The sequence below is a fragment of the Gopherus flavomarginatus genome, chromosome 5 (assembly GCF_025201925.1).
Source record: "Gopherus flavomarginatus isolate rGopFla2 chromosome 5, rGopFla2.mat.asm, whole genome shotgun sequence".
NCBI lineage: Eukaryota > Metazoa > Chordata > Testudines > Testudinidae > Gopherus > Gopherus flavomarginatus.
The window spans coordinates 91,475,512-91,485,399 of NC_066621.1; the positions used below are offsets into that span (position 1 = coordinate 91,475,512).

The 9,888-nt window shown below is 47.5% G+C and overlaps 1 protein-coding gene across 1 annotated transcript in view; it reads left to right on the forward strand.

The window, feature by feature from the left end:
- Nucleotides 1-9,396, forward strand: part of GALNT16 (polypeptide N-acetylgalactosaminyltransferase 16) — a 112,438-nt gene extending 103,042 nt beyond the window's left edge. The window contains exon 15 of the mRNA XM_050953518.1: nucleotides 8,585-9,396. Coding sequence (XP_050809475.1) covers nucleotides 8,585-8,722 — 138 coding nt within the window. The 3' untranslated portion in view covers nucleotides 8,723-9,396. The remainder of the gene's footprint in view (nucleotides 1-8,584) is intronic.
- Nucleotides 9,397-9,888: the final 492 nt, after the last annotated feature.

A 9,888-nucleotide genomic window follows, 5' to 3' on the forward strand; every position in this document is an offset into this window, starting at 1 on the left:
TGTGGAGAGAAGCCCACTCTGCCGTATCTCTGTTCCCAAACACTCTCCTTGTTAGCCCAGACTTGCACTGACACAGGAATCACCTGGTAGCTGCCAGCTTCAGTTTCCACTTGATCTGGGAGCTGGCAGAGAAAGTCTCACTCCCCAAAATGAAGTTGAGGCATTGACTCAAATGCAATGCTAGGAAAAGAGGGAGCAGGGGGAAGGGGAGAGAGGGTGTGGGAAAGGGAGGACCCCTTCTAGTTAAAGATCAACATCAATATTAATAGCAGTGGTTGCCAGACTTATGGGTGTGGTTACACAATACCCTTTGTCAGTCCAGGACATGCAGCCAGCTTGAACACTGCTAGTAGAGAGAGCTCCAGCTGCAAGAATCCTGATTTGTAATTTGAATCCCAAAAGTTCAGAGCTGTTTGGATCTAGGGTTTACCATTAGCCCATTATATAGAGATGGGCCCAGATTCAAAATCCAGATCCAGGGTTGGATTCAGGCCCATGTATCCCATCCCATCCCCACAAAGTTCAGGAGTGTTTGGAACTTGAGCTTTGGTTCACCCCCATCTCTAATTATTTGAAGCATTTAAACAAAAATCCTTTTTAACAGACTGTCAGCAAAATCATCTGCTAGGTCAAGTCCTTGATTTGAGTCCAGCTCATCCACATAAGGTAATGGAAAACAATGACTCACATCCTTAGTAGGCTGGCTCCAGATTTTTAGTGTGCGCATCTTTGTAATGAGACCACTATAAAACTGTCACATCAATGCTCTGTAAATCACTCCAATGGTGCAATGAATCCACATGTGTTAGTGCGCATTGATTTTCACTTCTGGCTAGAGGAGTCCACATGCCTCTCTGGCACACAGAGGACGCTGGCCCTGCTGGGCTAGAGAAGCAGGCAGAGATGGCAGAATCTTGTTTTGAATGGGGGTGGGAACCTGAAGTTTGGGACAGAGAGTGTGCACTGAGGAGCCTGTGGGCAAGATGCAGACAGAGCTTGGGCAGTGCCAAGTGCTCTGGCAGCTGCAGAAAGGCAGAACAGAAAGGTGAACAATTACCAATACAATAACTGTTTCATTCAGTAGCCAAGCCAGAGTAGACTGTGTCACAACACCAGGAGCCTTGCTCTGTTACTGAAAGACAGTTTGATTTGATGTTCAGAAAGAGAATAAAGACTTGCAAGCTGTAGGCCAGTCAGGTCATTCAAATACTGTTGTTTTTGCCAGAAAGGCAAGCAGCAGTTTAATTTGTGAGCCACATCAAAGTAGTCTTTGTAACAAAGTACTGAGTCAGAATAGGTCCATGAACATATATGCAGGAAAGCACTTGATGGAGAGATCAGAGAATGACCCAAGTCTAGAAGCATTCCAGCCCCATCACACCATTCTGTAATGGGCTAAAGAGGACCAGGAACAAAATATATTTGGCAAAACCATGATCACTCAACAGGAACAGCAGGTAGCTGGCAGCACTAGTGGAGAGCTAGTCAAGTGCTATTCTGTGTGATCAGAATTAGATTTCAAACCAGATGGACATTATCCATAATAATATTTAGATGTTAGCATTTCTACTTGAATGTCAGATAAATTATTGCATAGTCTCTCAGACTGGCGGTGGGTGTGGCATTTTAATTGGTAATAAAGTGAGGACAAATATAAGACCAAGTGAGAGTCAGACACTAAAAACAAGAGAATAGAACTGAGAAACCCTGGCATAATATTCCAAGACAGAACAAAGTCAATGCAGAGAAATCCCATTAGACGGAAATATTTCATTGTAATTTACCTGAGAGAATGAGACCCCAGCCTGAAGATTAGGACAGTCGGATTTTTTGTGGGATGACCAAATCTGAAGTCATAGCTGCCTGCCTTTTTTCCCAGCTTGCTGCTCAGTGATGCATATTATCTGAGATACAGACAAACGGAACTATGTGCAGACAATCAAAACTCAGAGAATTTACAGTTTTGTAAGTGCTTGAGTCAGTATCTTGACAGTAAGAGCCAGGTAAAATGTTCCTTTCAGGATACCACAGCTTGAAAGCAATTTTCAGGAGAAATGAGATTTTCTCAGTTCTGATTTCCTCTTTGTTTCAGTTTTGTGAATTTCAGCGCTCACAGGGAGAATGATAGCACTTGTTAGATTCTGGCCTAGTGCACCAACTGCCATACAAGCTTTCCTATCAAACACCTCTGTTTACACACAATCTTCTGTGAAACATCTCCTGTGATTCCAGTCCTAGGCTCCCTGCAGCTGTGCAAATGCACCTCAGTCATGACCTGCAGTACCCTCTGTGTCAGAGCTGGGGCGCAGGCAGCTATGCCTAGTAGTCAGAGCCAGAGCTCACAGTCATAAGATAGGAGTTTAGAGTCAGCCAAGTCAGGACACGGGGAGGTCAGAAGCAGGAGACAAACTGAAGATCAGGAGCCACAAGTCAGATGCCAGGAAGTCCAAGCCAGGGGAACAGGAGCAGGGGTAGGTAACAGGAGTGGGTAGTACAAGACTCACAGAGCAGAGGGGAGCCCAGTTGTTCAGACAGCTTCCTGGTCTTGCTGCTGGCTTAAGTAGGGCCAGCAGGCCAATCATTCACTCTGGGACTCTGCCAATCGAGCATCAGGGTGGAGCCTCACAGTGGGACTGGGCTTCCTGGGTCTCAGGTAAGCTGCTGCCCGGTGGATGGTTAGAGCATGGCTGCTTCCATGAACCTTACAGGCCTAGGTTTGAGACCTGTGGCTCATAACACCCTGCTGTTCAATTATCAGCTTCACCCAGTGTACCTCAGTCCTATGTCTGGTCTACACCTTAAGTTAACCTAGCTACGTTACTCAGGGGTGTGAACAATTCAGTCCCCGAAGAGCTGAAGTCAAGCTGACCTAAGCTCTAGTGTAGACACTACTAGGTCAACACCTGTGCTGCCGTCCTAATGTAAACATACCCCAATATACAACACCCTGCTCTTCTACTCTTACTTCTTACCTGAACTTGGCTGCCGCCAGTAGCTTCCTAGGTTTACTGAGCTATTTTTAATCACTTGCAAAAATTCTAGAACTGCTAAGACCCATGATTGCCTGTAAAATTATTTGGACTGACAGAATTTAAAAAAGCAACTTGTGCTCACATTGAAATATTACAGTACTCTTATACCTTGGGCTATATTTTACACTATCAGAGTGGAAGGACTGAATGGCTTTTCCTTCAAGATTATAGTAATAATATTTGCGAGACAAGGTGGGTGAGGTAATATCTTTTATTAGACCCACTTCTGTTAGTGAAAGAGACAAGTTTTTGAACTCTGTGTGGCTCAAAAGCTTGTATCTCTCAACAACAGAAGTGGGTCTAATAAAAGATATTACCTCACCCACCTTGTGTCTCTAATATCCTGGGGGGGACCTACTTAGCTACAACAACACTGCAAAGAGTAATGATATTTGGCACTTACAGCACTTTCATTCATATATTGCAACGCACTTTAGTACACAGTTGGGCTAGTTGGACAGTTTCAAAATGTTGATGACATTTTGATGGGAAAAAGAGACAAAATTTTTGTGAAAATCATGACTTGTTATCCAACCAGTTCCAGTGGGTAATCTGTATTACCTCCTTTTGACGGAAAGGGAGGCAGAGGTACAGAGAGATTCAGGCCAAAACTTGTGAACACTTGGCAAGCCCAAGGAGTCATTTCAGAACTGGGAACCCAAAATCTTGAGCTGGCACAAAGTATCCAGTCAGTGGTTTGTTTCACTGCATTTTAACCCAGCATAGGGAAGTGTGCCTTCTACTGAATCATCAATATCACGTCATACAATACCTAAGTGTTCCTCACAGGCTCCCATCCAAGTGCTAGTGAGGCCAAATGGTGCATGGTGGGTGAGAGTTGGGAAGATCACAGCCTGAGGCTGCATGGCTGCAGGTAGTTTCCTGTGAAGGTTTTTGTGATTCCCCCCAAACACTCAGTTTCCACCCTCTCCCTGTACCTTTACTCATCTGTCTATGTGAGATATCACACCCAGCTGTGCTGCCCCAACACAAGGTTATTCTCAGGGTCTGTGGAGCACCATTTAAAGTGTGCCAGGAGCATAGATTTGTCCCTGTGCCTGACCGCCTTCTTCCCCTCTCAGGCTCCCTCTTTCCTTATCAGCAGCCTAACCCCTGAGGTCCATGAGCCCCTAAAAATACACGCTCCACATCTGAAAGAGTGGCATTTCACCACTCAGGTTTGGCCCAGCTACCACTCCATCAGAGGGAGGGGAGGCCGAGCCAAATATGAGTGAGTGGCATTGTGACCTGTTGCAGGGGGTGGCAGTGCCATTCAGGTTTGGCTCAGCCAAAAAGCAATCAGGCCACTGGGCAGCCCACTCAAACTCCACAGCCTGTGATTGTTCTTGTAACTCTTGTGGGCCCTGGAGTGAAGCCTAGTGAGTCTCTAGCCACTTTCCTGCTTCCTCCTGAATACTGAGGGGAGGAGGAGGGCATAACAACTCCAGGCCTGGATGGGGGAAAATTAATGAGATTAAAACCACTGCTTTCACCTAAGGACAAGAACCAACAACTTCAGCTTGTACGGTCAACACACAAACTGCTACTTACATAAAATTCCTACCGCCAAATCCCAAGCCTGTACTTCCTCCCCCATAACCCACCTACCACTTTCTACTGCACTGAGAGATTCAGGATAACTCTGAAACAGCTGCTGGGCTTTCAGGTTGTGCAATTAACTGAGAAGTTCATTTGTTTGGTGTAGTTCATTAGCAGGAGGAAATGTGTGGTGCTGAACACTCTCTGCTTGTCCTCCTGCTGCTGCTGTTGCTGCAGGCCATTCCTGGAGACTGAGCAGCTGGCACCTGCTCAGTGCACAGAAGGCTCACAGATCAGTGGGTCTCTAATCTGGAGAAATCACATGACACAGAATCTCCCATTAGGGCCAGGTTTCTCCTGGGGAGAAAAGGAAGGGAAATGTCCCTTGCTAATTGCCATGGTCACAGATTTCTAATATTCAAGGCCTGGTAAACTGCAGCCTTCTCCTTCACAGCAGCAATTCCTAATACAGGAAGCCATAGCACATAGGAGGAAAGGCATCCACAGGGCAGATGCAAGGTGGAGAAAACGTCTTCACATGCAGAAGTGTTACCGAAATGAGGGAAGACACAGTATGTGCTCTTGGGGATTCCCAGGAGCGGGTGTGCCCTTCTCCCAGTCCTTCATGATGGTGTCTGCTGCAATGTGGTTTACTTCCTCCCCTTTCTCCCACACGGTGGGCCTCTGCCAGGTGATAGCCAGTCTAACCTGGAACCTGGATTTTGGGTTCTAGGAGGCACCCGGTGTTGATGGCATTGTAAGCTCCATCTTGCGCTTCAGGAAAGGTTATAATTCCACCCCCAGCATATTTCTGGCCCTCCTCCTAGCACCCTCCCTGATCACGTTGATTTCTTCCTGGTGAAGCCAAGGCCAGTCCCCCAGCAGGAGCCCCCTTAGTCAGAGCTGATAACAGTGGCAAGCTGAGGGTTAATATTTATAAAATCACCTCCAGGCCATTTCAGGACTAACTGGACTGAGCGGAGAAGACCCTACATTGCACAATTGCTCTGTCATGCAAGAATAATAACCAGTGTATAGATAAGCAAGAGGACAATGAGGAGCACCCGGCCACTGCTGCAGCAGGAATTATAAATAGTGCCGTAATGAAGTGTGGTGTTAGCGAGTTGATATAAACTATAATCACTGGATTTTCACTGAATGTGGCTGGGAGTCAAATACCTGCAATATGTGGCAACCTAAACTGTTCACTGGGTCAGTTACCCATGAATGACAAGGCATATAGAGTTCTAACATTAATCTAAAAGGGGAGGCAAGTCTGACAGTTCCTCTAGGGATATTTATTCCCTGCATATGGCATGTCTGCAATTGCTCCAGACCTTTCAAGCCAGCCTAATGGGCTGTCCCCCTTTTTCTCACATCAATCAGGAAGTCAGGCCAAACATCCTCTTCTTATCCCCAGGCTGTCAGCTTACTGAGCACTCAAACCTTGTGTCCTAACTGGGCCATCTGCTTGACTAAGAAGAGGGAGACAGGAAAATCCCAACAGTCTGGAGTGCTCCATCCAGTGTAGCTGCTGAAATCAGCCATCTCTGAGTAAATGAATAGCAGAGAATCCTGGTGGAGATCTCAAACCCATATTATTACTATTATTTGTTTATGGTAGTGACCACTACATGTTAGGCACTTTCCAGCCAGACAGGAAGGTGCAGCCCCTGTCACCGTTTAAGCAAAGAGGCAAGTAATGAGAGACTGGGGTTAAGGGGAAACAACACAGACTTTGTCCTTTCACTGTAAGCATCACAACCACAGTGGGCCACTAAGAGAATTCTTTGTGGGTGGAGGCCTTGCGGAGGAGCCCAGGGACGTTGCTCCATGCGTAGCAGGCAGCATGGCAGCAGGCATGGAAGTATTTATTGAGATGCTGACAATAAGGCAGTCTGCACAGGTGCTGACTCCGTGGGTGCTCCGAGGGTGGAGCACCACGGGGAAAAATTAGAGCGTGCTCTGCAGCCAAGCTCCCCTCACCCCCTGCCCCACCTCCTCCCGATCCTCCACCTACCTCCCAGCACTTCCTGCCCGGCTGCTGCCAAACAGCTGTTTGGCGGCGTTAACATGCTCCGGGAGGGAAGGGAGAGGAATGGGAACATGGCGCACTCAGAGAAGGAGACAGGGCCAGGGTGGGGATTTGGAGAAGGAGTTGTAATAGGAGCAGAGTTGGGGCGGGGACTTTAGGGAAGGGGTTGGAATGGGGGCAGGGAAGGGGTGGGGCCTCATGGAAGGCGTGAAGGGGGGGCGGGGGTTGGGCACCCATGGCAAAGGGGAAGTCATCACCTGTGGCAGTCACGGTGGAAATGTTGGCAGAGTGGAGGAGTATTGGGCAGCTTGAAGTGAGATCAGCTTGGATAAGTAGGGAGAGGCAGAGTTATAAAGAGCTTTCTAGGTGGTAATAAAAAGTTTGAATTTGATGTGCTAGTGGCTGAGGAGCCAATGGGGGCTTTAAAGAGGGCAGTGACATGATCAAATCAATGGGCAAGGAGATGATGACTTACTGTGGCATTTTATATGGAGTGGAGAAAGGCAAAGTAAGCTTTGGGGAGGGCAGAGACAGAGATGTTGCTGTAACTAAGAAGAGATATAATGAAGGCCTCAGGGCCGGCACTTCCATTGGGGCGCCAGGATTCGAGGGGCAGCATTTTGTGCAGTCCCCACGGGGTGCACGGGAGCTTCCGGTTCTACTCCTGTCACGCCGCCAAAGAAGGACCTTCCGCCGACGTGCCATGGAAAATAGCAGCAGGCAATTGAGCAGCTCAATGACTGCCATTGTCGCCTGCAGCATTTTGGCGGAGGGTCCTTTGGAGGCGCGACGGGAGCGGAACCGGAAGCTGCCGTGTGCCCCATGGGGAGCGCACAAAATGCTGCCCCCCGAATCCTGGCACCCTAGGCAACCGCCTAGGGTTGCCTAATGGAAGCGCCAGCCCTGGGAATCTGGCTTCTCCCATGTTAAATTCAAGCTGACAAAATACTCCAGAGGAGATGTGGGGTGGGGTGGGATGGGATGGGATGGGATGGAAGGGGCCTGGCTAGGACTGGAGAGCTAGATTTGTGAATTGTCTGCAGATATTAGATAGAGGAAAGAAAGGCTCTTACTTCGAAGTGCCAGTTTGATTTTAAGGCAGCTCCATTGACTTTTAAAGCCCTTAATGGAGAAGAGACTTGGCTATATCTGAGACTTCCTCCTTGAGCTGCTGCTTGATGCATTGTGCATTGTTCGAACTCCACTCACCTTTCAGCTTTCCCATCCTGCCTTGGCTCAGCAGGTGAAGGGCCGTTGCAGAGGTGGTTCTGAGAGTGTGGAATTCCTGCCCTCACTGCCTCTGCCTGGGCCTGTCCTTCCCCATGGTACTAAACAGTAATAGAACACTCCTCTGCAAAACAAAGTGTTCATACGTAGGGCCAGGTTGCAGGCAGCCTCATTTTAATGCCACTTTGGCTTTCTAATGTCATAGTTGGTTGTATATGGTATGTTTTATGCCATTGTAATTATTATTCTTGCCAGATTCTGCTGTGTTACACCATTGTAATCTCAGAGCAGCCCAGGTTTACACTAAGCTAAGCATGAGCAGGATTTGGCCTGCACTCTGAGGCAGGGGAATTCTCTGTGGGCCAGCAGGTGCCTAAAGATGCAGATAAGGAAGTTACACACATAACCTGGTTAGATTTTCTTGAAAATCCTACTAGGTGCCTATGTGCATCATTAGGCTCCTAAATACCTATAAAAACCTGGTCCTATAAATCCAAGAGAACTCCTATCAGCCAAACCCTGATTGTGGAAAATACAGAGGATCCCAGATTTTGGAAATGTCACCCCAAACCAGAATTCCAGTTTCCTGAATTTCCACTATGTCCCCCCACCAATTGGATTTCACCTGTTCCAAACCTTGCCTCCTGTTTCAAGCTGGGAGGGGCTGCCTCCATAGTGAAAGTAGGGGGAGCCTTTCATCTCACTACATTGTTTCTTCTCTCTCCTCCCTTCTTCCCACCCTTTCTCCCAGAAATGGAAGATGAAAGGCAGTTTCATTCAGCATTTTGTCAGTGGCCTCTGCCTGGAAAACCAGTCCAGCAGGGTGGTGACCAACCTATGCCAATCGGATATACCCGGCCAACAGTGGGAGCTGCTACAAGCCACATGATGGTAGCCCGGAAACCTCTCTGTTTCTTTTTGCATGAGACTTTGGGAATGGAAGGGGTTAAGGTGGGGAGTAAAGGTTTATTATTTCTAACCCTAATGTTTCGATTGTGATCATCAGCAAGTCACCATTTCAGCTGAACATTCACTGCTTTTGAACTTTTAAGAAAGAAGTCAGGGGAGGGGGGATAAGAAATGGCACGGAAATGATCCATCTGTTTCTTCTCCGCTGTAACTGACATCCTCATACAACAGCAATCAGAGGTAGGAGAGGCCACAGCCCAATAGCCGAATAGAGCTCAAAGCCACAAGTACTGACTAACAGTTCTCTCCTTTCTTTGCATTGAAATTTATGATCTTCAGTCCTGTGAATTCCATGTAACCAGTGCTCTTGACAACACTTCTACAAATTCTTGGTGGCTCCTGGGCTGCACTGGCTTTCCTCTGTAACATCTTGTGTTATTTTTGTGTGTTGTCTCGAACTGCTGCAGTGAGGATTCTTTGTGGGAAATGCAACATGACTAATGCATGGGTTGGGAGATGGGCAGTGGATCTTAGGGGCAGGGACTGTGTTGGGACAGGGCCTAGCACACGGAGGCATCATTTGTGGTTGGTCTGCAGGCACTGCCATTGTACACATAATTTGTAAAATGGATGGGGAATGGACAGAGGAGGGGAAATGGGGGAAGGTTTGTAATTGTGCAGTATTCCACTGGATCATGTCAGTCATTCCTTCCAGAGATTCTTTGTACAGCTTCCCATTTCCTATGGCAAATAGCCATGATGTTCAGGAAGGCTTCTGTGGTGAGATCTTAGAGAGGCCAATACAATTGCAGTAGGTGGTAATCCAAACTCGACTCTCATTAACCGGTCAGATTGGTGTGCTTCATATGACTGAGTCCTAGGATAGGATGCAAACTTATTATGAAATGCCAGTATCTGTATAACAGCCCCTGCTCTTGTACCCTACACCCAGGGAACCGATGAAAGAGCCAGGCTCTAGCCTGTGCATGTCCTTCCTCCCCTAGTGTTATTCTGCTGTGAGTTGACCTGACATTCAGAAAATGACTGGCTAAACTCTGGGATATAGAAGGTTGCTGGAAGTTACTCTGAGACTGATAGATCTGATGCTACAACTGCTAGGAAATGTCCGTTAAGCCCCACCCTAAA